Raw genomic sequence first — 28000 nt, 5'->3', positions numbered from 1 at the left:
TCTTGAATTGATAATCAGACACTGATTTTAATCTCGCAGAAATATACAAACTCAACAAAATCAAATATCCATCACACCTCTGCTTATGCTCATTATAACACAAGTTTTTCACCTCTAAATGACCCAAAAACAAAAAAACAAAAAACAAAAAATGGAAATAGAAATAGAAATGAAACAGAGTTTTATCAAAACTACAGACCTGACAACTTTCAACTTCTCATGATCAAACATTCCATAATTTCCTTTCAAGAAAGCAAGTTCCGACAAGCTTCAATATCTGCCGATTGCGCGCTAATAATCGCTTGACCAGACGAGCTCACTTCGACATTTCTCAACGCGGCAATGAATATCGGCGTCTTAAACATTGAATCTTCCACTTTCTTCAGGATTTCTTCTACAGTCTTAAAACTCACAGCATTGATCGAAATCAACTTCCCGACAATTTCACCAAACTGTGACGGCGATTTCGGTAGGTCAATGGCGATATCGTCAATCATTGAGCCATAAAGCAAACAACCAGTTCCGAGGTCCCCTGATGTGAGAACCTTCTTGACGAATAAATGTTCCAAGAGCCTCCCAACCAACTCGGGACAATTCGATCCCTTATCCAATGCAAGATTGATGGCCTCCTTGACAAGCTCCGGATGGTAATCCGGGCTCTTGAGCTCCACCACACATTCGAATGCTTCGTCAAGCATGCGGATGTGGAAGTACTCCTCCAAGAGAGAAACCGTCTTCTTATGCAGCTCATCAGTGCTCAATCTCGAAGCAGGCACAGCCTTTTCGGTAATTGTTTGAGCAAGAGGCTTTGAAGGGTTCATCGAAACAGAAACTGGATTAGAAGAAGACCGTGAGCCTTGCAACAATGCACTAGTTTTCCCAGCTATAACGCTGCTGCTGCCTTGTATTAATAGCCGGGGATTAATAGAGGATGGCTTTCCGAGAACATGAGACTGCGCAGAAGAAACACCACCCTTGTGCGAAGATTTAGTTCGCTGAACTTCCCAGTTGTCGCCATCGAGTCCTGGCATTCCGGGCATCCTTCTTGCACCGGGCATTCCAGGCATCATACCACCAATACCGGGAGGAATATTTGCAGGGAAAGCACCTGGGCTTCCCAATGAGCCGGTGCTATGACTATTTCTCATGCTTGCAGTTGCTCCAGGACGCAGCCCGAGATTCTTTTCTGCCTCTGTGTGGATTTCTGATATTGTTTTTGCCTTCATCTGCAAAATCAGGGGAAGCAAGAAAATGAGATATCTGTCAAAGAACAGGTAAATATTAAAGGGGCCACGTTGAATCAGTAGAAAAGAATACCTCTTCACGACGAGGAATCCAGTTATTGGCACGCAGATCTAGAACATCTCGAACCATAAACTTCAAACGTGCTGCGAGTTGGGGGTTTCTAGTCAACTCTTTCACCCGGTTGAAGTAGGCATCATTAAAACGCCGAGACTTTTTGTTTTCATCCAACTGCTTGCCAATAGTATTGAAGAGCTGGCAAAGTGCCTCGACATTCTCTTCTGCAGGACATACTTTGGGGTCATGTCCAAGTAGCACCTGCATGTAGTTGTCATGTGAAACATAGACTTAGTAGGAAAATTTTTGCAAAGTCCACCAAAGAAAAGCAGAAAAATCAGAAATAGTAAATCTCTGAACCTGAACAATATGATGAACTAATTTCTCCGGCACCATCTTTTGCTTTAAAAGCTCTCCGATAAGGCGGATGTTACCAAGAGTTCGGAGCTTAAGTATTCTTTCTTTATCCTGCCGTTCAATTTCTTGCTCCGGACCCAATTTCCTGATCTCGGCCCTTAAACTGTCAGCACCTTCAAATGCCTCCTGGCAGTTATCTAGTAAAATGCGCCTAAATGTAATTTCTTTTCCACCAGGCTCTTCAGATGGAAACGGTTGAAGGCTTTCATTGAGCTCAGAACATAATTGGGCATACATGGGGCAGAAGGTTGGCTCCAAGACCGCTTTGTCAAATATGAGCTCGATGACACTCTGCAATATTATAGCATATTTAGCAGAACAAGATCACAAGTCAAAGCTAAGCCAAAATTTTTAATTCGACAAAAGAAAATTCACAGAAGATGGCACAAATACCTTCAGAATATCAGGTGTTGTGATTCCTGAATCAATTAATTGGCCCTTGAGAAGATCAAATTTCTCTGGAGTCAGTTTGTTCAGTATACTGCATCAAACATGAAAGAAAAAAAAAGTTATAAAATTAATGTTATCAATCAATCAGAACCACAGTTGATCATATTAGAAAACTTCAGAAACAGCCTGTTCAGGGAAAAAAATATAAGGAATGTCCATAGTCTGTTGCAAGTATACAGGAGCAAAAATTAACTTATAAACTCTGTTCATATGCCATACATAGGACATTCAATTCATCCAATGAGCATAAATCCCTATTTATTTGTCTTGCAGCTGTTAAGTATGTCAAGCCCAATGAGTCTCCACTAGAAAAAGGCTACAATAAAGGTTATCTTGCATAAATATAGTTCAAAAAGAATCAAAAGGGAAAATTTCTCTATGTTAGATTCAATGTTTGTGCTAGTTACCCTTTCGCAGTTTTCAGAACTTGTTCTTTTTCAGAAAGATTTCCTCTTCGAGCAGACCATGGAACCTCTGCCTTGAGTAGAGTAGGAGTAGGTCCTACCTGATTAATGACAATCAATCAAAGTGAGTTACATTCCTCCAAAATTAATATGGAGTAAAAACTGTAAAATCTTTATAACTACTACAACTTGGCCATATCCCGAAGATCAGAACAATTATATAGCTGTGTGTCATCAATCATATTAAAGAACAAGGAATTCCCCAAACAACCTGGGTAAACCTCACAAGAAAGCAAAGAAATTATATTCAGCACATTTAACGAGTTAATTACAAGTAAATCTGCTTTCGTTATACTTTGATGATGAACAAAAGTAAAGCCTCATAACAAAAATGAAAGCAAGCATTTCGTAAAAGAAGAATTTCCCAAATAATTTCAATCAAATAGCAATTAATAAAATATGAAAATTACCCCTTGGGAGGATGATGTTTGATCTTTATGAGAAGTCCATTGATCTTGTCTTGACATGGATGAGCCTGACTCTTTATTGTCACGAATTGCCTCCCATGATCTCTCCTCTGAAACTAGCTGTGATGAGGTAGGTCGGCTGCGCCAATCACGATTGTCTAGCTCAGAATAACGACTCTGTGACTGATTTTGCAACTAAACATAAATAGATGTGTTAATAACAACGCATTATAATCATCAGAATAAGATGGAAATCAAGAAACCTATTTGAATACTATATTTTATGATTGTGCTAGAGAATCCAAAGGAGGAAGCATCCTAAATTACATTCCCATCAATGAATTACATGCAAGAACAAAAAGCATAACAATACTCACATTAGCATCATTGTGTCCCCAAGTTTGATCTTCAACCAAAAGCTCAGCATCTATCTCTTGCTTGATTTTCAGAATATCATTTGGGACATCAACAGCCTGGACGGAAATACCAAGTCATTGAAAAGAAAGATTTTTAAATGAAACAAAAAAATCACTTGAAAATTTGGGCAAATATATTGCTTGGTCAGTATCTTTTTCAATGCCCTTTTCTCCAGTGCCAACTGTCAAACATAATTGACAGCATAGATGCAAATTTACAATAGCCAAACAGTAATGCAGAACCCATGTTAAAAAGATCATAAAAAGCAAAAATCAGAACTCTACACAATCAAAAGTAGAAGTTCAGGCTTCAGGGTTGAATGCTTGTGCAAAATTTAGAAACTTATTTGGTTGCACATTAACATGGAAAAAAGATTAGAAACGGACGTGAAAGAAATTCAGCAAAGCATTCCAATAAAAGAACTCAAAGCAAAATTGGCGGGCATCTCATAGTAAGCTTCCCTCAACAATTGGCTTCCTTCCAACCTTGATCACTTCTTCCTCCGTTTACATAATAAGTCAATGATGCATAACAAAAAGAAGAAAGAACTCACAAAGCATAAGAAAATAATTACATGTCTTGCAACTTCACCATATTATCATTTGCAATAATGACCAAGGAAAGCAAATACCAAAAGAAAAGGTACCTCTCTAAGTTTTAGAAGTTGATCCCTTGTATAATGAATGTGCTCATGACCTTCAAATCTCGCATCACCAGTCTGACATATAAAATAATCATAGCCAAATTAATACGAGGATAAGTTTTCAGTGATATGATATGCATCACTGTAGAACGTGTAACAGTAAACAAATGTCAAGTGTGAATATCAAAGAAAGTCTTGACCATCACTCAATTAACGCCTATGAAAATGAACTAACCTAATCTTCCCCTGTAATTATCTCGTTAGTGATTCTTGCCTCTTATATCACATTTTACAAATGTCCTTTCCACCTCATTGTGTAAATATTTTCAACCAAATATAAATAAATCCTCACATGCAAGATTGCAAATGCCATGACAGAGAACAAAAACAATGATATGCAAGACGACAATTGAAAACATATAACAGGATGCCAAGACAAATGTAGCAGGAAACAAACAACAAATGCAAAGCCCCAAAGGAAGGATGCCAAGACAAATGTAGCAGGAAACAAACAACAAATGTAAAGCCCCAAAGGAAACACCGAACGTCAGTCAAATAAATCCTAAGAACATGAACAAACCAATCTTCTGTCAGAAGTATCTTCATAGAGATTATTGCCTCTTATTATCTTTTACACACGTCCTTGCCTCATTAGGATTTTTTTCAATCAAACACAAGTAAATTCTCATACTCAAAGGTGCAAACATCATCACACAAAACAAAAACAACATCCAAGAAACTGATTGAAATCACATAGCAGGAAGAAAACCATAAATATGCAGACCCAATGGAGTGAATGTCAGTCAAATTAAACCTAAGAAAATGAACTAACCAATCTTCTGTCAGTATTATCTCAATAGTAATTCCTGCCTCCTCTCATTTTTTATACGTACCATTGCCTCTTCATTATGTGAAGCGTTTTTTTTTTCAATCAAAGACAAATAAATCCTCATTTTTTGAGTTGCAAACTTCATCACAGAACATAAAAGCAAGTCCACCTGCTTCCGGATACACAACACTGCATGAAAATATATGCAGGAAAAGAAACAAACAATTGTAAAGACCCAAAGGAAGTATTGGATTTCAATCAAATAAATCCTAAAGAAATGAGCTAACCAATCTACTCGAAGTATCATCTTAAAAGTGATGATTGCCTCTGATCATCTTTTACAATTTCAATCAACCACAAATAAGTCCACAAACTTAAAATTCCAAACACTAAAATCCACAAAACTCATGGTCCAATATATCCTTTAATCTAATACATGTCCCAAAACCGTAGCTTCCAAATCTAAATATACCACCATATCCAACCAAGACGCAACCTTTACGCTTACCTAATAAACCTATCTCCTTATTCCTTCAAGTTCGAATCTTTGCCACAATTAAACCCAATTCACAATAAAATAAACCCAAATTCCACCAAACACACCCAAAACCAAGCTCCTAACCCTAAACCTACCACCACACCCATCAATTCGCCACCTTTCCAACAAATCCAAACTCAAATCACCAAATCCACTACAAATAAAATATTAAAAATAAAAAAGAATCAACCCTAGATCCAAAACCGCCCAATTTCTCTCTCACCTTAATCTGCAACTCCGTGCCAACGCCTCCATGAGTGCGAAACCCCGTAGTCTCAGCTCCAAGAGCCGAGACGTCAAACCGGGGAGCAAAGAGCCTAGGACGCCCACCGCCGCCACCTGGCCGGAGACTGATGACCGTCTGATCCATCCACACACTTCGCCGGTTACCTAGATCCCGAAATCCGTCTCTGAAGCAGCCTCGATGAAGAGATCCGTTCGATCTCGATCGGATGACCTCGAACCGAATTCTAAGACCTCGCTTTTCGAATCGCAAGTGAGAAACCCTCTCAAAGAGGAGAGAGATCGCTCGCTCGCTCGGAAAAGGAAGCCCTTTTATAGTGTCTGAAAGAAGGGCCTTTTCATAAATTTTATTATTTTTCAGGGGGCTATATAACTAATTGCCATTCGGATCCTAGATCCTATCGGATTCTAAATCCGATAAGCCTGTTTCACATACCAAGACCCAAATTCTAAATAAAATATTAAAAAAAAATAGCATATATTTAATTATGAATTTTTTTTATTGAATTTAATATGCTTTTCACTAACATATACATACACATAAAATTTATACATCAAATCTTGTAATAAACACATATTTAAACTCTATCTGAAACATATTAAATAGAGACATAGACAGTGAGTTTCTCATGCACAAGATAAGAACCGGCCAGTAGTACATTCAATACATACTTACAAAGCTCACGGTGGTTTGTTTATTTAGTAAAAAAAAATGGTACAATAAAATAGTATTAAAATTTTATTATTATGATATATATATAGATTGAATTTATTGATTAATATTTATTATTTTTTTGGGGGGATAACTTGATGGAAGAGTATGTGTGAGCACCGATGAGAGCACCAAATGGTGGAGCAATGAAATACACCCAAATTGCTTTGAAGTTGTTTGAGAAGATGGCCGGTCCTAAAGTTCTTGCTGGATTCATTGAAGCTCCACTTGTTTTCCTGTAAATCATATATATTATAATTAAATTATTGAGAAATATTTTATGGTGTCAAACTGATTAACCGTAATATCTATCTTACATTGACGATATTAATCATTGATTAATATTCAGAACATAGTTGTTAGAACCAGACAGGACATTGAACTGTTTAAAGTGTTAAATCAATTTAATTACTAAATCAATTTAAATATTTTAATTTAATATAACATTCATGATTATCTAAAAAAACAGTTTATTTTAAAAATAACTGCTATTAGTTCATTTAAAAACTACCTGATTTTTACCGGTTGAATTGTAATTTCAATTTAATTGAAAAATCAGACCGGTTCCAACACCGATTCAATCCGTCAAACAGTCAGTTCAATCCGGTTCTAATAACTTTGATTTAAGATGTCAACAGGATTGTGCAACCCACAAGCTTGCACAATCTCGGGAGACTCAATACGGGCACAATACTACAGTACTATATGTTAGGTTGTAAACCCTCACTCTAAAGGATAAATCAATTAAAAGACAAATCCATGTACACCCAAAATTAGCTAGTCAAGATATGAACGTTCACTTCAAAACACAAAAAAAATCTAACAGAGAAAAACTCATAACTATATATCATAATTAACCATATATCATAACTATATGTACTATATGTTTGTGACATATATAGTTGTGAACTTGAGACACTATACTTGTGCCAAGCACATAAGCACACACACCAACAAGAAAAAAATTTACAAAATGATATATATATATGAAATTTTTTTAATTTTTAGGGGAGAAATTATACATAAATGGAAACTCAAAAACAAATGGTGATCATACAAACCCGGCAATGAGAACATTTAGGCCTACTGTGGCACCAACACCAATACCAACGAGTTCGCCAACCTACACAAATTATTAAATTTAAAATATAAAAAATAAAATAAAATAATTTTTATTTTTTATTTTTTTACAAATGTAGCAAGCGCAATTCCAAACGTGCGCAAAGAAAAAACAATGACAGCTTACTCATGCATCCTCACCTGACCAAAACAAAGATAAAGCTATAAGTCTGCTCCTACAACTAAGGATCCTTGCCACTATTGTATTCAACGTATTTTGATCTCGAATAATGAATTCTCACAATGTATGTATGTCTTTCTCAGTGGAACCATTACCGATAAGTTTATATATCAACTCTTTGGTAAAATAAATAAATTTAAAATAATAATAATAATAATAACAATCTTACGGCTTTAGCATCAAAGGCAAGACTAGTGATGACAAACATCAAATTAAAACTGATGATGAATTCCAAGAAGAAAGCTTCAAGATCACCGCCGGTTGGAATTGTCACTCCTCCGCTCACCGCCGGTTGAAAAATTATCTTCAGTGCAAGTCCAGCACAAATAGATGCTGTTAATTGAGCTCCTATGTACATTGGTACCTTCATTTTATGCATCAAAATAAATATATATATATATATATATTCAATATTTGATAATTAATTAACCTTCATTCATTTTACTACTTAGTATGGATTAAAGTTTTTTTTTGTTCATATATTTACTGTTTTTATTTATATAGTTTAAAAATATTAAATAGCATATATATATATATATATATTTTTGTAAATAATTTTGTTTAGCTTCCATCAATACAAATTAATTACCATTTATTTTTCATCTTATTAAAATTTTTCCAAATTCAAACTAATAGCTCATATTAATCAAAAAAATAAAAAAATAAAAAAATAAAAATATAAATATAAATAAATCTCAATATCAACGAATTTCAATATAATTTATACCCTAAAAAATTAGTATAATAATACTACAATTTTCTTCTCTAATTGTTTATTTCTCTACGTACAACAAGTTAAAACCATGCATGCATGAACAACAACAACAACAACAACAATGTTTACGTACCTGCCTCCAAGGGAGCTGCCGGAGAGTGGCGGCGGCGACGGTGACGGCCGGATTGACATGACCACCGGAGATATGTCCAATGGCCATGACAACAATCATGACAGCGAGACCGGTGCAAGCGGCGACGCCAACGAACGTGACGGCGCCGTCAGTCTTCTCATCAACTATGGCTCCGGCAGTGCTCATGAAGACAAGGATGAGAGTGCCGATGAACTCAGCGGCGATCTTCCGAATAAGAACTCCGGCGCTATCAACATCGCCGGAGTTCTTCACATCACCACCACCACTCTGCTCAGGGTCTGCCATTGTGTGGCCGGAGATCTTAAGGCTTGTGCTATAAGAGAGTTGGTTGGTGTTATGGTATATATATATATATATATATAATATGGAGAAATGTACTAATATTGCCCTCTGATAAAAATTATGTATAATATTCCGATAAGGGTAAAACGGTCATTTTATGCTCTTGTTGATCATTTAGGGTTGTTTGCAAACAATGATATTTTGTGGAAGGATGCTTTTAAATATATATATATATATATAAATATATAAGTGTAGGCAAATTCTATTCTGTAGGAGTAGCCTTTTTGAATTGCATTGAAAGGGAGAATGGCATATGCTTTGTTCTTCATATAAACACCTTTTTTAATATAAAGAAAAAAATAAAGAAAAATAAATAGAGGGAATTCGTCAACTGCGGATGGAACCAACGTCTGGTTGTGAAAAAATAGAAATAGAGACACAGACACAAATCAGTATAATAATAATAAAATAAGTAGTAATGATATCATATATTTGCAGTGAGAATGTATAGTTATAGTGTGAGAGAGTTGGACGTCTGTAATTGCCCGAGTGACTGTGATGTTGATTTTTATAAAAAGTTTTGTGATTGGCGGAGTTAATATAACAATTATGATTAGGTAATTCAGATCAAAGTACTGTATATCCTACTTTATATTGTATAACTGTTTATAGCATTGTGCATTCTATTTTACAGCACTGTTCAAATCATTATTGCAAAACGCTGTATAAATGCACTATTGAGATTGAGAGATAATTTGCAACCATTAGATTCCAATCCAATGACTAAAATATCAACCTTCGTTTAGAAACAAGCCCTCTTAATATATATATATATATATATGTAACAAGAATGTTATTTCAATATATGACGGGGTAAATTTGACTCTTTGATACTTTATTAATTAGTGCAATCTAGATCCAAAGAGAGGATATGTAAATAGGTCGGTGTCATATGGGTATATATGTAATTATCCGTTCGGTATGGAGGAAAATATAACTGTGTCTAAAAAGAGGGACTATTTGACAATCAACAAAAAGTTCAAAGTGGTAAAGTATCAAAATCAAACATAAGATACAACATAAAGAACTACATTATCATCTTTATAAACCTCGAGCCGAATACGGAAAATAAAGATAATAATACAGAAAGTAATTGGAATCAAATAAAAGATCGGTTTTGTTTTTGTTTTACATAATCAAAGTCATGAATCTTTTTATTGGAGAAAAGAATGGCAGAAGACAAAGCTCTAGTCTGAATTGGTATTAAAGATGAGCATCATATGCTCAAAGCCTAGAGCTACAAATGCAACATAGACCAGAATGGCATAAAAACAAGATCAGATTGAAAGATCAAGATACTTCAGAGCTTCTCATTCATCCATGATTTTACTGCAGTTAAACAGTTTTCAGATCGATTCTCTTATCGAATCACTGAAACTTTTCAGCAAAAAAGAATAAGCATAATAAAACAAAAAATAAGCACTTTTGATCATTGAAGATTCGCAAGCATTGCTGCATCGTTTACTGCAGTTATATACTTTCGAGATTGATACTCTTCTCGGATCAGTGACACGTTTCACTATTTCTGTATCGAAGATTTGCAAGCATTGACTCATGGTTTACTGAAGATATATAGTTCAGATGTTGGTACTGTTCTCAAAAAGTATTTGATTCAAGCTTCTCCAGTATCAATGCTTTTTACTGCATTTAAATGATCTAGAGACATTGATACTCATCTCTTGAATTACCGAAACTTTCCAGGATAAAGAAAATGAGCATTTCTATCACTGACAAGAGTTTCTGCTCTTTCATTCAAACTTCTCAACTATCAAAGCATTTTTACCATGTTTGTATAGTTTGGGGACATTGATATTGTTCTCAAATTACTGAAACTTTTCAGAAAAATTATATAAATATTTTGATTATACTGACAATTGTTTCCTTTCTTTCATTCAAGCTTATCACCCACCAATCCATGGTTTTACTGCAATTATATAGTATAGACATTGTTACTCTTCTCAAATCACTGAAACTTTTCAGAAAACAGTGATACTTAGATTAGCTATAATGATTACTTCAAGTTTGTCAATATTGATCAACATTGTATAGACATTGATACTCTTCTCAAATCATTGAAACATTTCAGAAATAAAGCGGCAATTCAATCATTGATAGATAATGCTTGCTTCCTTTTCTTAAAGTTTCTCAATCATTGATGCATGTACTCTTCTCAAATCACTGAAACTTTCTAAAGATTACTAATAAGGGTATCTTTTCTTCCTTACACTCTTCTCAAATTACTGAAACTTTTCACAAAAAAAGAAGAAGAAGAAGAAGAAGAAGAAGAAGATTTAGATCAATTAATAATGATTCCTTTATTGATGCACAGTTTCATACAGTTAAATAGTTTAGACATTGATACTCATTCAAATCAGTGTAAAATCTCAGAAAAAAGAAGTATTTCAATTATCAAATATCAATCCAAACACAGCAGTGAAGAAACAACAGAAGATTACAGATACCTTTTATTAAACATACAGTGAGCAACGGGCATAGTTATTAGCAATTGAGAGTTCACTTACAATGGCCAACGTCTATGCACGAGGCCGAAACTGAACAGGGCATTTGGAAGGCTTGCATTGTGTCTGGCATAAATTTTGTTTGCAGCCTAACATTCTAACACATTCTAACACATTCATTCACATCGGCTGCCTCACCTGCAACCGCATTAATTCATCTTCAAAAATGCTGAAACATAACTTCAAAATCATCAGCATGAAAAAAAGAAATATGAAAGGATGACATTTCAAGCCTGTTACTCTGCACGTGCAGATAAAAGCAAGACAACAAAAGATGACTCCAACGATGATGCCCGAGACCTTCATTTGGTCTGTTACAATCCATACTTCAAAAAATCAAGATACACAGAGGATTTGTAGAGTGATACTGATGCATTTCAAAGAAAATTTTGGACAATATTACAGAGAATTATCAAAATTAAAGCCACTCACTATGTGCTCGGTCTAGATAGACCGAGTTCATAAAAATCTCCTGTGAGATGAATCTCTTGTCAATCGTCAGTAATGTCCATAAAAAAATAAATAAATAAATAAATTAGAACATTGTCAAATACAACGAATTATACAAGGTAATATTTAATATTCTCCTTTGATTTCCTCACATGGTATCCGCTAACACTTTTCTTATTGACAGGATCTCTTTCCAGATTTTATCAACCAGTTACAATGAAATCAAGCAAGTCATTGGATATCCGAATACATGCTATCTTCAACCCATTAACTACAGGGGGTCTCAGTTAAATTGACAATAGAGAAGCCAATGGCAGGATAACTTGATCTGAGTTTTTTTTTAATCACTATATGCTTTTGGAGCATCATCAAAGTGGCAATAATCTGATAATAAGCAGTATAAGAGCACGCTCACTAAAGCTTAAGAACAAAACAATTATAAGCAAGATGATCATCATCACCAGTGATAAAAACTGTGAGCATTCTTATTTCGCCGACATGCTGGCAATTCAAAACATAATTGTATAGGATTTCAAAGAATCAAGAGAACTCAACAAGGTCTTTTTACAGTGAAAGATAATTATACTACTATTCATGCCACTCAGCAGTTGAATGAGCAGGAGCAGGCTGCCCCAGTAATGGCAACAATACAATTGCCTATTACAGGACGACAATTGGGGAATGCAGTTTCGCATGTTGTCTGGCATAAATTTTTGATAGCACACACTCTTTGTACAACCACCATGTACCAAAACTGGTGCCTGCCCTCAAAAAACGATATTCATGCCAGTTTATAATAAGAAACATAAATTCCAAGAACATAGAGCAGCCATTGAACAAAGTACTCATCGTGAGGAGCAACGCAAGGAAGAGACTCCATGGGTGATAAAGAGGTGTTTCATCTTTAAGGATGATGAATTCCTACACTCATTGAAAGCAAATTCATACATTTATAATAAGTCTATACCATAAATTAAATAAATAGTTGCTTCAATTCGATATCGACTAAATACATAGACTCTTGTGATATAAATATACAATTAATGTGTTTCCATCATCGGCATAATGAGAATCAGCATTGGTAAACTAAATTTTGGCAAAAGGAGAAAGAAATAAATTGGGTGATGCACAGATTCTTTGTATCTCCCTGTACAAGGTACTTAGATATAGAACACAAAAAAGGAGGGATTTAAGTACTCAATGGATTATCTGTTCCAAAGAATTCAAAAGGGCATGCTATTGTTAAAATAAAAATAAACCTTCTGTTCATTGAGTCCTCAGCACATTGTACAAAGACAAAAGGTATTTAAAGCTAAAATTAACTTACCTGAAAAGAGCCATCAGGTTCCATGTCCCCCACTAATTTTCACTGTGAGACAGATTCTTGGCTCTCATTCCATTGATGGAGATCTTTAGCGTGTTGAATTGAGGAATAAATAAATAAATAAATAAGGAAAATAAAATTTTCATCAACACATTTTCTTTCATTTGCTTTAAACCAATCACCTGTCAAGGAAATAGTTGCGAGTGTCTTCCCAAAATCAATCGAGAAAGCAACATTTCAACACAGGATGATTCTTGCTGTTTTCAAGGAATTCGATTTTGGATTTAGTATGTTTGGATTGAGAGCAAATACAAGGAAAGGAAGATTATTGATGAAAGGACATAAAAGTAAAATTCTGTCATTAAATTTGCTTTCAAATCAACTGACTTTCTATAAACCAATCCACCAACTTAAAGCAAATATAAATAAACAGAAGTGAGCACATTACATAAGCGATAGCCTGAAACTCATAGTGAATCATCCAAATTATCATAAAGGCAAGGCTCCAATCCACTTAGAGGAAGCAAACTACATAATTTACATTCACAATATAAACCTACACTAAAAATTTAGAATCAGTGCTGAATTCCAAAGCTTTAGTTATTATATTGGTAACCTAATTTTAATTCCCAACATGAAATTTAATTAATTTTCAAACTCAAAAATCAAATCAAATCAAATCAAATCAAATCAAATCAAGGTGTTAATAAACATCCTTATGCCATGGTATGGATTCCCATCATGCTAAAACCTAAATTCACATCAAAATAAAAGATTAGAGGGAAAAGAAAGCTTCAGTTGCAAAAGATAAGAAAAAGCTAAAAGTATATACTCAAATCCAGACTCCAGAACACAATTCACTGTGTACTAATTGGATTCCCAACATGCTTAAACGTGGATTCGCATTTCTAAAAGGAAAAAAAATAAATAAAAACTCAAACTTTGGGTTCACAAGATGATAATTCACTGCATTGGAAACATACAAAAGCCAGACATCCTGGATGACAATGAACAACGCCCAATTCCAAAGCACAATAAAAGTATTTCTGATTCCGAACACAACAATCAATCAGACAATAATAGAAACAAACTTTAGATTCACAAGATAAGCATCAACTTAATACCAAACCATAATCCATTGCAAGATCTATTTACTCAACATGACAATGAACCAAACCTCAACCCCAAATTCATTCAGATCTAAAAGCACAAGACTTTGAGAAGCAAACATGAAGAGGAGGAGGAGGTCCACCACACCAAATCAAGCAAGGGGCTCATAATACTCGCGGCGGCGGTCGGTGGCGACAAGAACATAGATGGCATAGATGATGCCAGGGACATAGCCAAGGATGGTGAGCAGCAAACAGATGCAGAACTCTAGCTGCATGAATTACAAGGAAAACACCACAGATACAGTGAATCAGAGAGTACGAGAAGCACCATAAAAGGTAGAAATTTGGGAGATTCTTACGCTGCAGCAGCCGTAGTGCAAGAAGACGCCGAGAGGAGGGAGGACGATGGCGAGGAGGATCTCTAGGAAAGCGCAGCACGGATTGGAATCCATGGATTTCGTAGTCCTCTTCTTCTTCTTCTTCTTCTCCGATTTGAGTCAAAGTTGTGCTTTTTTTTTTCTCCTCTCGAAAAGGATTTATATTTATTATATTTATTTGTGAAAGTCACAATTAGTCCCTGGATATAACACAATATTCAGTTTGTGTCCCTGAATATTATAGAAAATGTTTATTTTTGAAAACAAAATAATTATGTTCCTTGTTGATGATGTGATTAATGTGAAATTTGAATTTTGGTTGTTTAATAGATTATTTTTAGTTTTAAATTTAATTGTTATATAATAAATTTGTATGATTCTAGGACTCAAAAAGGAGGTATTATTTTATTGGTTAACTATGGATGTTTTATTTTATAAATTTTGTGAATTGATGAATAAATTGAGATGATTTAAATTTTAATGGAGCTAAATAAAGTTATCTCAAAATTTATTTTTTTAATACATGTTTGTGGATAAATAAATATATTAGGATTATTTTATATTTTAATAAAAAGTCTTATCAAATTATTCAATGTATATTTTTTTATGTTATTTTTTTTAACACAACAATAATTTATTGATTTTAGGAGTTGTTTGGTTACCTGTAAGTAGCTGTAATGTAATTGATTTTACAATAAAAATATCGTTTGGTTTGATGTGAAATGAGTTTTGCATGTAAAATATTTTACATTTTGGGGTATTTTTACAGCATTTCAACTTATAACAAATTTTGTTGTAGGTTGAAATAAAATAAAACATTTGTTTTAATAATCATCCTTATTCACTCTCCACAGGAAGCTTGTATGGTGATCAATTGTTAACATAATTAAACATATAGTCATTTATGTTTTATTTAATTTAATATTATATTTTTAAAAGCCAATTTTTATTTAATTTTAATTTCAAAAAAAAATTTAGGCATAAAATTAAAGAATATTATATATTTTTATTTTAATAAATGATCATCAAATTATTTATTTATTTATTTATTTATTTCTCTTACATTAGTGCTAATGATAGATAGTGAAAGTTAACTAAACTAATTTTTTTTGGGTGTCAAATTAAAGGATATTACATATTTTAAATTTAATAAGTAACAGTTAAATTAATTAATTAATTTTTTTACACTAGGGATAAATAGTGAAAGTTAATTAATTAAATAATTAATTACTTTTAAGCATAAAATTAAAACATATTACATAATTAAATATTTTATAAATAATATTAAATAACTAATGTTAATGTAGATAATGGGGTAATCTTACCATTTCATTTGAATGATGATCATATCTTTCAAGTTACATTAAATCAAAACAATGAAAAAATAAATACAGAATTTTTAATTACAGTACACCAAGTAACAATGATGTAATTTAAAATACAAAATTTTCACTTACATGTGATTTCACTTATATTATAATTTCACTTGCAGCAAACCAAAAACCCCTCAGTGAAATCTAATGAAATTACAAATTAAGTGAAAATATTGTATTTTTAATTACATCATTGTTATTTGATTAATTATAACTGAAAATACTATATTGATTTATTTTTAATAATTTACTTGTTGAAAAGGATATATTTTTAAATAAAGCAGATTGAATTTAATAAACAAAAAATATATAAATTCATGAATTTAATCATTTTGGTTTTTATAAAGTTCCAAAAAGGGGGAAAGAAAAATGATGAAATCATGCAAAGTTTTTAATAATACTGCTTTAATGAAGAAGGGACACATCTTATCTTATCAACTCTATAATGTTCCTTGGAATCATTTATTCACAACTTCATTATCAACTTTCATAGAATATATGCCCTTGTATAACTGATAATGACATATATACCCGGCCCCTCAATTATAATTTTGGGTTATTTTTCTTGCATACCTATGTAAAAATTATATTTACTTATATACTCTTATTATTTGATTATATATCTTTTTAGGATTATCAGTTAATCAAGTTATTAGTGAGCAACTCAAACTTAGTTTGGTATAAGCCCAAATCCAACTTGAAGTTAATATCAAGCTGAGCTTGCTTCAAGTCACTTTCAGTGAGGTGGGAATATTAGACCAGTCCATGGGTCGGGTCTGATCAAATTTGGGCTAGGCTAAATCTATAATTATTAAAATTCAAACTTATTTAAACCCGACCCAGCTCAGTCCATTTTCAAAATGAGCCTTTTTTTTTTTTGTCCAATGTCCGATCATTGGGCCTTATATATTTATCGAACCCCTCTCAATTTTCGATCTGATCTTCAGAGTTAGACATGTCTAGGAAATATATAAATATATTTTGTAATTAGAGTTTCAATCATTTAAGCACATTCGTAGATTTGAAATCTACGAACGTTGCTATCAACCGTTGGATCGTAATTCAACGGTTCGTCACTATTAGATAAATAGTATTACTGTGTTTATGAATAGTCACACAGTGAAAAATGGGATGCACAGTATTTTGATCGAACCGTTCAATCAATTTGAACCGTTCAATGTGCATCGTAACTAAATAAATCTTAACGTTATTACATTATTTGTACTGCATGTTTTAAAAAATAAAAAATAAGTTATAAATGAGATTTTACTTTCAAATTAAATCCAGTGTCTTTAACTTGTCAAAAGTAAATATATTCCATTTTAATTTTAAACTTAAATTGAGCCAGGTTCAAACTCGCAAAATTACAATGGTGCCAAACTATTAAAATTTCAAGAAAAGCTTTAGCTAAACCTGGTTAGATCATGCTTAGCATGTTTACAATCATGTACCAATATGACAAAAAAGTCAACTAATACAAGAGTGACGAATTACAGTCTTTATGAATTAAAAAAATATTATATTAGCCTCTTTTGATTCATTTTAAGAATAAAAAAATAGGGAAAATAAAAGATGAATCTATATTATTATAAATTTTATAAATTGATTTTTAGCAATGACGTCATACAAGTAAAAATAAAAAACATTTTATAGTAGTATATAAGTAAAATTTGTTACCTCGACAATAACTTAGTGGTAAAACACTCGACTTTCATATAAGAGGCCGATGATTCAATTTTTCTGCTGCATGATTGAGATCTAATAATAATAAAAAAAAATGTGTAGTGGCTTATCCAGATCGTCAAGCACATAAATAAATAATTAAATAAACAAATAAATAAAATATAAAAAAGGTAAATGTGATTTTTGTGAAAGTATACTAACAATTATTCGTTTTATATTTAGCAAATTTTTTTATATAATTTTATTTATTTATTTATTTTCATGTAACACTTACAAATATAAATATAAAGACAAACTGTGGATGTTCGCAGAACGTCCATAATTAAACATAGTAAAAATTAAAGAGATGCAGCGAGGGTTAATTAGGTTTTAGTTGAGTTGATTATTTATTTTTATTTTTTTTATAGCTGTAAGTCTAGTGGAAATATATTTTTTTATTGTAATTATATTTATAAGCACAGTTATACTATTTTATTACATAGTGCGCAATTGTTAGATTACTATTGATAAGAGCGTTTGTAAATTTGAAATTTAAATGTATATAATGTATTTAAATGTTAAAACTAAAAGAATAAAAAACACCATAATTCATACACATTTTTTCTAATTAATAATTTAAATGTGCAATTATTTAAATTAATTACAAGTATATAAATGTTAAAGATTAATAATAAATGGCAAATTTTAAAAAAATGGCACAAAGATATATTTATATCTACATGGGCCAAGAAAAATAATAAAAAACAGTAGTGTGGCATTCATTGATGATAATTAATTATCCAAACAATACACATTAGCACATGATTAAAAAAATTAATATATTGCAATTGCATGCCAAATGAGGGACAAACAAGTGTGCGATTAATTATGACTAATTAGTAATTAATTAATAATTTATTATTATCATTATGAAAAATTTATTAAAAATCGTTATAGTGTATGATAATAAAATGTGACATGTTTCATGTTTGGACTATTATAATGAATTTTTTTATTGAAGCCCTTGTATTTAATCAAATTGCTAAAACAGTCCCTTCAACTAAATATAAGGAAAAATTGACCAAAGTAACAGCAAGTCCCTCCATTTTTTTTAAATTTTTCAAAAGGTCATTTGAATTTATCAAATCTCCAAAACATCATTTATTTTCAAAACTTTTACTCATTTAATTAAAATTAAATTAACATTACAAAATTGCCCCTATCTTACTCTTTCCCGACATAAACCGGTGGTAAGGATATTTTATAAAAAAAAATATTAAAAAAAATAAAGAACTAATGACTAAAAACTAAATGGAAAAATTAGAGAAACTTTATATCAGGAAAGAAAAATTACAAAATTACCATCATTAATATATTTGAAGAAAAATTACAAAAGTTTTTCTAAAATGAAAAGAATATTAATAATTGATGATCTATATAGAACAAATCATTGACATGAATAAAACCAAAAAATGCACATAATTGATAATCCCATCATGTTCACATTTTCTTTGCCTTTTTCCCAACTTAATTATCAATAAGCAATGAAAGTTATCAATTTGTAATTTTTTCAAAATATATATATATATTGTCTCTGGTTTTCAATTTTTAGAATTTTTAAAAATAGTAATTCTCAAATTTAAACTCGATTAGTTGCAAAATTTAAGGGAAAAAAAATCACAAACTTAAATTTGGGCTTTATTGAGAAATTCAAAATCCAAATCACATACCACCTCAAAACAGCAAAAACTAAAAGACATCCGATAGTATAATGCCACGTGTACATTATCATAAAACCTCATGATCAATGGTTGTTGATAGAGTTTGCTGTTTTAACCCAACAGCGGATTCGGTCAACTTTTGTCTAACCCCAGATTCAGGGGCAGCACACGGTTTATAAATTGTTTATAAATAATTAATATTTTTTAAAAAAGTTTATATTTAAAAAATATGAAATGGAAAAAAAACCCAAGGCTTTTCAATAGCTTAAATTTATTTTTTGAAATATTATTTAAACGTAATTTTTTTTATATTTTAAAATTATATTTTAATGAGTAAATATAAATTAACAAAAAAAATTTTTTTTAGGGGCAAAATACATGAAGAGAAACCCATAAATTAATAACAATTATTGTTGTGAAGTTTGAGGTGCTATTTATGAATTAGTGATTTTACAGGGGTTTAATTGCAAAAGGAGCTCAAGTAGAAAATGGGGAAAAATCGAGGAAAAAAAAGAAGGAAAAATAGAAGAGGAGCCTTTGCGGAATCGTGAAGGCCGCCGGCTCTCTTGGTTTGGGAGGGGTTCTTGGTCTCTGATTCGCTTCTTTTTAATCGTAAGTCCCCTAAAATCGATTCCTTTATTGTGTTTTTGTGCGGATTGATGTGTTTGGAGTGGTGGCATGGTGTAAAGATCGGATCTTTCTGTGTTTGTTGTTGGGATTTGATCGGAATTTGGTGCTTTTTTGGTGGATGAACTGGGATCCCTGTCGATTGTTTCGCTTTTGTGCTGTTTTGGTTGTTGTTGAATGGGTTTGATCCATGGAAACTTAAAATTGTTTTTAAAAAAATTGTTGTTTTTGTTGCTTGGATCGAATTGCGTGAGCTTTGGTGGATGAGAGATGGCTTTGTGAGAGAATTTTGGGATTTTTTTGGCTTTCTGGAGCTGGTTTCTATTTTTTACTTCTACCCTTTGTGGTATTGATTTCTTGTGTAGATTGCGAGCCTTGGATGCTGACCTTCTTATTTTCTATGAATTTGTTGAAGCATGTTGACCTTTAATCTATTTACCTCAGATTTGTGTGTTAAAGCCGAGCAATTGAGCTCATGAATCAAGAATTAGTGTTTAAGAGCTGTTTTTTGTGAATTTAGATCTTTAGGATTTGCTAATGATTATCTTTGATGTGGTTCTTGTTTTGATTGACCTAAAGATTTTCTTGATTCTTGGCCAATATTTATGTACTTCATTTTGAGAGTTCTTCTGGTGGATAAGCTAGTGCTTCTTGTGTATTGATTTTTTACATTCTTGGATTAGGGTTTATGGGAGTTTTTGAACTGTTTCAGAGCTGGATGTGGCCGCCCTTCAAGTTTTCTTTGTCATAGTTCATCTTTCTCATTTCCTCTTCATGTAACTCATGGAATCTATTATTGTTTATAATTCTTTGGTCTTGATTTGTTCATTGTGTGGAAAATACACTTAAAGATGCAATTTCTTGGATTTCATTGGAGCGTTTGGTTTTATTGGTCTTTGAACTCTTTTAGCATGGTTATCAATGCATTTGCCCACACATGTTATATTCAATTCTCGACAAGATAATGCTCATTGAGCTTTGGTTTTCTATTTGTAGAGTTGAGATGTATTGGATTTTCTCGAGGTGTTGGCACTGAACTGTTGTGACGTGGGTCTCTTGTTCTCGATTGGATCATTGAGCTTTCTCATGTCTGCAAACTTTTTATTTTGTCAATAATATCAAAGGAGTTGTCTTTGGAGTTCTGTCGTACATACAATTAGGCATCACGAAGGTTTGCCGTGTTCTGAGTCTTCTGATCACATAATTCGTGAAAAGTTGCCATTGACATTTGAGAAATACAGTGTTTTCAGGTTGGTCGATCCAAGAATATGGGAATATATCTTAGTACTCCAAAAACGGAAAAGTTCTCTGAAGATGGAGAGAATGCCAAGCTTAGATTTGGTCTTTCTTCTATGCAAGGATGGCGTGCCACTATGGAAGATGCTGTTAGTACCATTAGAAACTTTTTTTCTATCTGTAGTTTTTCTCCATAAATTTCTGTGATATGTGATTTTGAACTGAATAATAGCATGATAAATATAACATACAAGAATCAAGATAATTGGATTTGGTAAAATTTTATTTGAAAGTCAATAAGCTCATAAAGGGTATTTTTTTATTTGACTTAGATTTTTTTTTAATTGTAAATTTTTTATATTTTATAGCAAAATGATTAAATTGAATACTTTTCATCATCTTAGTTGCAGATTCTGCAAACTTAGTTGTTCTAAATAAGGAGAGGTGAGTTAAGTTTTTTATACATATCTCATTTTGTTGTCGTTCAATATGATTTGTGAAATTATGTCAATATGTTCTAGAGGTGAATAGTGTAACGATTATGTCAGTATGTTCCAGATATTCAAAATTCATACGTGGACTTCACTTTAATTTTTTTTCAATTACTTAAAAAATGGAAGTGCTTCTGGGATTAATTTCTTTGTTGTGCTGGTAAATCATTTATTGAGGTAGTCTTTTCACTTAAGTGATGTTTGGACCCTATAAAGAAGATCAAATGAGATATCATTCATTCCAATGCTTACAGATTACATATTATCTCTGAGTGTGGACCATTTACTAATCTAGTAGTATTTTAAATGCTTGATTGACTTCTGTGGCGAAACTATTGTTAGGAACCAAACCAGTTCTAATTCATTTACGATGCAATACACAAACAGAATGATCTTTAAGTTGATATCAAGTTTCTATGTTTGCTCATATATTTTTCTTGAAGATAGCATGATGTTGCATATTTTCTTATAGCCATGTTGTTTATGTAATGCTAGTGATTAATGCTTTTAAACATACCTGACTTTCTATTCGTTAGCTTGAGCTGTTTGTTTACCTTATATTAAAAATTTTGTCACTAATTCTGTTGTGTACGTTTTAAATTATTTAGCATGCTGCTTTGCCTGATCTTGATGCTTCCACCGCATTCTTTGGCGTATATGATGGCCACGGAGGTAATTTGTTGCTTTATTTATTTTTTGTCAATCAACGATTAGTTCTTTTATTTTCTGTGATTTGATTTTGTTTCATTATATTTCTGACAGTGTTCACTCTGCGATATTCTTTGATTGATCTGTGGAATATTCCCCTTCACTGCTGATCAAATAATATATTTTTTAATGCCTCTTTATTTATTTACTTATTTATTTTTTGTTTATATGTTATTGGTTCATTATATATATATATATATATATATATGACCCCAATTAACAAGTAAAGAAAAGAGAAAACCATTAAATGAGCATCCATCATGGTTCCTCATCAAAATTCTAAGTTTGATATCCCTCCAAAGGAAACAGATTTTATGGAGAATTAGCCTTTTTTTTTATTCATTGGTTCAGGTTAGCCTCAATCCAATTTTGTAATACTCATTTCTTGATAAGGTACTGATTTGAGAAAAACTAATTCATGTTGACCAATAGAATAGTTAGCGTCATAAGAAAGAAAGGAGTTAACATTCCTTGAATTTTATCCATATTTTGCAAATTGCTCTACCATGTTGGAATTAAGACATATTTCAATTTCAGGAAAAGTAGTCGCCAAGTTCTGTGCAAAATTTCTTCACGCCCAAGTGCTCAAACAAGAGGCCTACTCTGCTGGTGACTTAGGTGCTTCTATTCAGAGAGCTTTTTTCAGGTTGCTCTTTTTTGCCCCTTTGTCCTTCCAATATTGCCTATGGATACTATCTGTTTTTTGGCCGCATGAACATTGTTTTTTTAAATAACATAAATAGAGGGTAAGTGTGAAGTTTTCTTGTTTTATGCCCTTAGAATGGATGAAATGATGAAAGGACAGAGAGGGTGGAGAGAATTGTCTGTGTTGGGAGATAAGATAAACAAGTTTACTGGTATGATAGAAGGTCTGATCTGGTCTCCAAAGGGTAGTGATTCAAATGACCAACAAGATGACTGGGCTTATGAGGAGGTATTATCTTTTGTGCAATTGTCTTAACTTTTCACTGCAATACTCTTTTGCACTCTGTGGTCACTAGGGTGAAGGTTATGAACATTGTCACATCTATCATGGTATGTCTACATATTGTCTGTAGTACCTTCTTTTGAACATAAACGGATATCTTAAACCGTGAAGTGATTGATCTTGCTGCTCAGCGTGTGATGAATTCACTGTTCATGATTAAGCATTTCTATGGGCCCAATCTTTCTTTCATCTTAGGAATAGAGATACATTCTAAACTACAGTATAATTGACCAAGAACCCTTATGATTAGGGGCCCCATTCTGACTTCACTGGGCCAACTTCTGGTAGCACTGCATGCGTAGCAGTTATCAGGAACAACCAACTAATTGTTGCAAATGCTGGTGATTCTCGTTGTGTAATCTCAAGAAAGGGTCAGGTATGTGATTCCAGAAAAACCTTTTAGCAAAAAATTTGTGCTGATAATTCAGGAAACTATCCTCTTGTGAATTACAATGTGCTCCATGGGTTTCCCTCTTACAGGCCTACAATTTGTCAAGGGATCACAAGCCCGAGCTTGAGGCTGAGAGAGATAGGATTTTAAAAGCGGGTGGCTTCATTCATGCAGGACGAGTTAATGGAAGTTTGAACCTTGCAAGAGCGATCGGTAGGCTTGTCTATCTTGCCACTCAGATACTCTGGAAAGCAAGGTAAATTATTTGATTTATTTCTTTTGACATACTAATAAGCATTCTACTTCAGGAGACATGGAATTCAAGCAGAACAAGTTTCTGCCCGCTGAAAAGCAAATAGTAACTGCCAACCCTGATTTAAGCGTTGTAAGGGCCTACTCAGTGAATAACCTTTTTTAACATGCTTACAAGTGTTCTATCTATGGGAAGCTTTACTTTTACATGGTTTATTTTGTAGGTTGATCTATGTGATGATGATGATTTTATTGTCCTAGCATGTGATGGCATCTGGTAAGCCACTTTATACCACACTCAATCATAGAAAAGCTTGCTACAAGTTGTTCATCAATATTCCACAATCTTGATAAATATTCCTTTCTGATAGATCACATTGTCGAACTTGTTAGATTAACTCAATGGTGTGTTTCAGATTTCCAATTGCCGTTTAAAATTCTTTTGAATGTCTAGTTACATGGTTCAAACTTCAAAGTGGATTCTTATCAGAGATCTATGCACTGCATGATCTCTGAGCAGGACCCAGGCCAACTTTTCACGGTCTCGATATTCTATAGAGAAAATACTATCTTCGATAAATAAACTTCACATTCAGAATCAAATTGAGAAGAATGTGTTTTTTTTCTTTGGTACTCAAACACAATGAACAGGTTTGATTAACTTCTATCTTTCTGATTATCTCTGTGATGTTATGTGAAGGGATTGTATGTCAAGCCAGCAGCTTGTAGATTTCATCCATGAACACATAAACATTGTAAGTTGTGAAAAACCTCGCTTGAGAACTTCTCGATTATTAACATTTATATTTGTCGAATCACTTGATAATTATTTATTCCCATAACAAGACAACTCTAACAGTCTAAAATCTGTCGTCAAATTCAGGAGACCAGTTTATCAGCTGTATGCGAGAGAGTCCTCGACAGATGCTTGGCTCCTACTACAGCCGGCGGAGAGGGATGCGACAACATGACCATGATCCTGGTTCAGTTCAAGAAACCGATAAACTCTGACGCTGCCACCTCCGGTCAATCAGCACAGACTGCATCAGAGACACAAACGACATCGAAAGAAGTGAAGAATGAGATTGCAAACTAGTGAATTCACCGGTGACTGGACGGGCATCTCTCCGACGAACCATATAGAACCCGACAAACCCTTAAACTAAAAGAAAAATCAATACTTTTGTGTTGAGCCACAATGCAACATTTGATGATTGTACATATTTCTCTGTATCACTAATAGTGTTGATGATTATCATGGATTTTTTTTTTCTTTTTTGTTTTTCTCTGAATTCATTGGATTTATCATCACATTTTAGTAGCAAACTTGGTACTATATTCTTGTTCTGTTTCAGTTTAAATTTTCAGAGTTTTGCTTATATGTCCTGTGTAAAACTTTATTTTAGTCTTTTGAAATTCTTAGATTTATGAGGGTGTATGTGAAAAAGTTTCACCAGTCGCGCCTATTTATTGAGCCACTTCGAATTCAAATCAAATTAGGGTTTGTTACGGATAGGAATCAAATTAGGGTTTCTATTTAATGGGGAAATCTCTCGCACGAATCCCTTGCCATTGTTGCTTGATTGATTGATTGATCTCCACGGAAGGTCTGCAATGGAGTTCTGTATTGGAGGAAGCGATCATCGCCCGGTTTCAATGCGATTGAGTTCACGTAATGCCCTAAAAAATGTCCTTTTTTTTCAATTTTTTTCTTTGTTTGGAATTAGGGTTTTGATTGGATGTTTTTGAGTTGGTTGTTCTGCAGATTGGGAGGCAAAGAAGGCGAAAATCAGAGCTGAGTTGCTTGCAAGGAGGGAAAGACAAATCCTTGAGGAAGAGGTCAGAAGGGAATTGGGCTTGGAGAAGGAGATGATGTTTAGGTGTTGTCATGGCGAGAGGGAGGAGACGCTTCCGATGGCATCATCATGGGATAAATTTTATGACAATGAACCGGATGTTGATGGGTTCCGGAGGTATCAGATGGGTTCTTTGGATCGATCGACTGTTGATGTTGGTTTTGAGAATTCTAGTGCATCAAGGGAAGCGAAGAAGGTGAAGATCAGAGCGGAGTTGCTTGCAAGAAGGGAAAGCCAAGTTCTTGAGGAAGAGGTCAGAAGGGAATTGGGTTTGGAGAGGGAGATGATGTTTAGATGTTGTCATGGCGAGAGGGATGATGAATCTTTGGTTCCAAGATTAGGGTTTGAAGGACGTCACTTGCCGAGTTTTATCAAGGATAATTTAAGGAGATCACCAGCAGCCGCCTTGCCGGATTTGATGCCCAGGCCTGCGGTTGAAAGATCAGTTTCTCCGCCGGAGGAGAATGTCCGTGCATTGCCACCGTTCCCGGATTTTCTTCCTCTGGAGAGTGCTGAACCAGAGCCGAGTTCTAGGCCATCGTTGGTGGTCGTTGATTCCAAGCCTTGTGTTGAGCCAGTGCCCAGTCCTCCCAAGCCAGTGCCAATGGTTACTGTTTATAAGCCGGAGATGAGGCTTTCAGGGTTGTCCAAGCCTTTTGTTGAGCCAGTGTCCAGTCCTCCCAAGCCAGTACCGATGGTTACTGTTTATAAGCCAGAGATAAGGCTTTCAGGGCCGTCATCTGTTCCGGAGGTGATTTCTTGAACTCAATTCAACTGTTTAATTCAATGCTTCATAATTTTTGATTTGCAAATTTGATTGTCTTTGCATGTTATGCTGAGATTGTTTTGTTTTATTGGTGAATTGAATTATTGTGCTCTTGAAGTTTTCGGCTTTGTTTCAATTGATATCTTTACTGAGCATTGATAGGTTTAAGCTTACCTGATATTATGTTTAGCAATTCCATGGGTTGAGTTTTTTGTTGATATATGACATTATGAAAACAATGAACTTATTATTTGACTTTACAATAGTTTTTGTTGCATGAAAAGAAAAAAATACCATCAGAATCAAAGATGTGAACAGCTGCTATTTTTTCACCATGCATGATTTGTCTCATTATGAAACTAGAACAGAATTCATGTTATATATGCATTTCATTGGAGAGTTCTCATTTGTTATTGTAAATTATAACATTTAGTTGAATGAGAACTAATGATATGAATGAGAGATTGATAATTTTGTGATTGTTCTTGAAGTTGAGAATCAGAAAACAATTTATTATCATCGAGTTCTACACAAATCGTTTTAATTAGATTCTGATGATTATTTTGGTTTGCAGTACAAACCTTCAAGCAATAATTATTCTGGAAACAAAAGAAAATTTGCTTGTGATCTCTGTCAAATCACTACAACGAGCAAAGAAAGCCTGGATGATCATTTTAATGGAAAGAGGCACAAAGCCTTGATAGCATCGAATAACTGCTCCGCCTCGACGTCATCGGATACTTGCAGCTCTGCAGAAGCTGAGAATTTAAACAAACCGAAGAACCGGGCTGAGTTCTTGTGCAAAGTATGTGGTTTGAAATGCAATAGCTGGCCTATCTTGCATTCTCACCTCAATGAACTGAAACATTGGCTTAGATCTTAAAATGAAACAGAATATGAAGATGCAGAGAAACTAATCTATTAAGTTCTTAGAATTGCTTGTTTTGGTTTTATTTTTTAGTTTTCAGTAAATACATCAAGGAAAAAGACAATTTCTTTGCTTTTGTTTTGTTTTGGGGAATGTTTGAAAGGAGTGATTTTGCTATTTATTGTTTTTTGTGCAGGGGATTGTGATGTTCTTAAACATTGTAACTTTGTTTAATGAATTTTGTTTGTATGTTATTTGAATCCATGAACTTCATTGGTATATATATATATATGCATGTATTTTTTGATAATTGTTGGTTGATATATTTGACAAAAGTCTGAACAATCTT

General features: G+C 33.3%; 5 protein-coding genes and 1 long non-coding RNA gene across 12 annotated transcripts; 2 read left to right on the top strand and 4 right to left on the bottom strand.

Moving 5' to 3' along the window:
• Nucleotides 1-2: 2 nt before the first annotated feature.
• LOC120268886 (eukaryotic translation initiation factor-like) lies at nucleotides 3-6026 on the bottom strand. Of its 2 annotated transcripts, none has more exons than XM_039276147.1 (9): nucleotides 5688-6026; nucleotides 4101-4172; nucleotides 3415-3510; nucleotides 3041-3220; nucleotides 2574-2671; nucleotides 2110-2197; nucleotides 1660-2007; nucleotides 1318-1560; nucleotides 3-1226 (listed from the first exon to the last, which is right to left on the bottom strand). In XM_039276147.1, exons 1-9 carry the CDS (start codon nucleotides 5832-5834, stop codon nucleotides 246-248), a joined length of 2253 nt encoding a protein of 750 aa, XP_039132081.1. In that variant the 5' UTR covers nucleotides 5835-6026; the 3' UTR covers nucleotides 3-245. The 2 variants fall into 2 exon arrangements, with proteins under 2 accessions (XP_039132081.1, XP_039132080.1); XM_039276146.1 differs by having other exon boundaries at nucleotides 3041-3232; nucleotides 5688-6025.
• A 216-nt stretch (nucleotides 6027-6242) lies between these two features.
• LOC120269280 (aquaporin NIP6-1-like) lies at nucleotides 6243-8902 on the bottom strand. Of its 3 annotated transcripts, none has more exons than XM_039276611.1 (4): nucleotides 8568-8902; nucleotides 7889-8083; nucleotides 7481-7542; nucleotides 6243-6655 (listed from the first exon to the last, which is right to left on the bottom strand). In XM_039276611.1, exons 1-4 carry the CDS (start codon nucleotides 8871-8873, stop codon nucleotides 6484-6486), a joined length of 735 nt encoding a protein of 244 aa, XP_039132545.1. In that variant the 5' UTR covers nucleotides 8874-8902; the 3' UTR covers nucleotides 6243-6483. The 3 variants fall into 3 exon arrangements, with proteins under 3 accessions (XP_039132545.1, XP_039132548.1, XP_039132549.1); XM_039276614.1 differs by having other exon boundaries at nucleotides 7889-8023; XM_039276615.1 differs by lacking the exon at nucleotides 7481-7542.
• Nucleotides 8903-11364: 2462 nt separating this feature from the next.
• LOC120268779 lies at nucleotides 11365-13844 on the bottom strand. 2 transcript variants are annotated; one of them, XR_005539018.1, is made up of 3 exons: nucleotides 13406-13844; nucleotides 11674-13309; nucleotides 11365-11587 (listed from the first exon to the last, which is right to left on the bottom strand). It is a non-coding gene; the product is annotated as an uncharacterized LOC120268779 (long non-coding RNA). The 2 variants fall into 2 exon arrangements; XR_005539019.1 differs by having other exon boundaries at nucleotides 11365-11760; nucleotides 11882-13309.
• A 320-nt stretch (nucleotides 13845-14164) lies between these two features.
• On the bottom strand, nucleotides 14165-14848 carry LOC120269172 (hydrophobic protein OSR8-like). The gene is made up of 2 exons (XM_039276498.1): nucleotides 14695-14848; nucleotides 14165-14604 (listed from the first exon to the last, which is right to left on the bottom strand). Exons 1-2 carry the CDS (start codon nucleotides 14785-14787, stop codon nucleotides 14485-14487), a joined length of 213 nt encoding a protein of 70 aa, XP_039132432.1. The 5' UTR covers nucleotides 14788-14848; the 3' UTR covers nucleotides 14165-14484.
• A 5107-nt stretch (nucleotides 14849-19955) lies between these two features.
• On the top strand, nucleotides 19956-25497 carry LOC120269002 (probable protein phosphatase 2C 11). 3 transcript variants are annotated; one of them, XM_039276285.1, is made up of 12 exons: nucleotides 19956-20080; nucleotides 21092-21266; nucleotides 21346-21480; nucleotides 22431-22494; nucleotides 23068-23176; nucleotides 23311-23464; nucleotides 23769-23894; nucleotides 23999-24122; nucleotides 24218-24294; nucleotides 24386-24438; nucleotides 24862-24916; nucleotides 25045-25497. In XM_039276285.1, exons 3-12 carry the CDS (start codon nucleotides 21364-21366, stop codon nucleotides 25255-25257), a joined length of 1092 nt encoding a protein of 363 aa, XP_039132219.1. In that variant the 5' UTR covers nucleotides 19956-20080; nucleotides 21092-21266; nucleotides 21346-21363; the 3' UTR covers nucleotides 25258-25497. The 3 variants fall into 3 exon arrangements, with proteins under 3 accessions (XP_039132219.1, XP_039132218.1, XP_039132220.1); XM_039276284.1 differs by having other exon boundaries at nucleotides 21337-21480; XM_039276286.1 differs by lacking the exon at nucleotides 21092-21266 and having other exon boundaries at nucleotides 19977-20080; nucleotides 21337-21480.
• A 183-nt stretch (nucleotides 25498-25680) lies between these two features.
• LOC120269257 lies at nucleotides 25681-27785 on the top strand. The gene is made up of 3 exons (XM_039276592.1): nucleotides 25681-25833; nucleotides 25927-26768; nucleotides 27358-27785. The coding sequence occupies exons 1-3, from the start codon at nucleotides 25776-25778 to the stop codon at nucleotides 27664-27666; spliced, it is 1209 nt and encodes a 402-aa protein (XP_039132526.1). The 5' UTR covers nucleotides 25681-25775; the 3' UTR covers nucleotides 27667-27785.
• Nucleotides 27786-28000: the final 215 nt, after the last annotated feature.

Source organism: Dioscorea cayenensis, chromosome 9 (genome assembly GCF_009730915.1).
Source record: "Dioscorea cayenensis subsp. rotundata cultivar TDr96_F1 chromosome 9, TDr96_F1_v2_PseudoChromosome.rev07_lg8_w22 25.fasta, whole genome shotgun sequence".
In the NCBI taxonomy this organism is placed as follows: domain Eukaryota; kingdom Viridiplantae; phylum Streptophyta; class Magnoliopsida; order Dioscoreales; family Dioscoreaceae; genus Dioscorea; species Dioscorea cayenensis.
The sequence above is the reverse complement of the archived record's forward strand: the minus strand, read 5'-3'. Positions and strand labels throughout refer to the sequence as shown.

What these genes read in the sequence shown, in the direction of transcription:
- LOC120268886 (XM_039276146.1), bottom strand. Translation starts at nt 5,834, where the DNA reads ATGGATCAGACGGTCATCAGTCTCCGGCCAGGTGGCGGCGGTGGGCGT. An exon ending in CAACACCTGATATTCTGAAG is followed by an intron (nt 2,008 to 2,109) that starts GTATTTGTGCCA and finishes ATAATATTGCAG; the next exon opens with AGTGTCATCGAGCTCATATT. An exon ending in GGATTCCTCGTCGTGAAGAG is followed by an intron (nt 1,227 to 1,317) that starts GTATTCTTTTCT and finishes CTGATTTTGCAG; the next exon opens with ATGAAGGCAAAAACAATATC.
- LOC120269280 (XM_039276611.1), bottom strand. Translation starts at nt 8,873, where the DNA reads ATGGCAGACCCTGAGCAGAGTGGTGGTGGTGATGTGAAGAACTCCGGC. An exon ending in GGCAGCTCCCTTGGAGGCAG is followed by an intron (nt 8,084 to 8,567) that starts GTACGTAAACAT and finishes CATAAAATGAAG; the next exon opens with GTACCAATGTACATAGGAGC. An exon ending in CTAAATGTTCTCATTGCCGG is followed by an intron (nt 6,656 to 7,480) that starts GTTTGTATGATC and finishes TATGATTTACAG; the next exon opens with GAAAACAAGTGGAGCTTCAA.
- LOC120269172 (XM_039276498.1), bottom strand. Translation starts at nt 14,787, where the DNA reads ATGGATTCCAATCCGTGCTGCGCTTTCCTAGAGATCCTCCTCGCCATC. An exon ending in TGCACTACGGCTGCTGCAGC is followed by an intron (nt 14,605 to 14,694) that starts GTAAGAATCTCC and finishes TAATTCATGCAG; the next exon opens with CTAGAGTTCTGCATCTGTTT.
- LOC120269002 (XM_039276285.1), top strand. Translation starts at nt 21,364, where the DNA reads ATGGGAATATATCTTAGTACTCCAAAAACGGAAAAGTTCTCTGAAGAT. An exon ending in TAATCTCAAGAAAGGGTCAG is followed by an intron (nt 23,895 to 23,998) that starts GTATGTGATTCC and finishes TCCCTCTTACAG; the next exon opens with GCCTACAATTTGTCAAGGGA. An exon ending in TCCATGAACACATAAACATT is followed by an intron (nt 24,917 to 25,044) that starts GTAAGTTGTGAA and finishes CGTCAAATTCAG; the next exon opens with GAGACCAGTTTATCAGCTGT.
- LOC120269257 (XM_039276592.1), top strand. Translation starts at nt 25,776, where the DNA reads ATGGAGTTCTGTATTGGAGGAAGCGATCATCGCCCGGTTTCAATGCGA. An exon ending in TTCAATGCGATTGAGTTCAC is followed by an intron (nt 25,834 to 25,926) that starts GTAATGCCCTAA and finishes GTTGTTCTGCAG; the next exon opens with ATTGGGAGGCAAAGAAGGCG. An exon ending in GGCCGTCATCTGTTCCGGAG is followed by an intron (nt 26,769 to 27,357) that starts GTGATTTCTTGA and finishes TTTGGTTTGCAG; the next exon opens with TACAAACCTTCAAGCAATAA.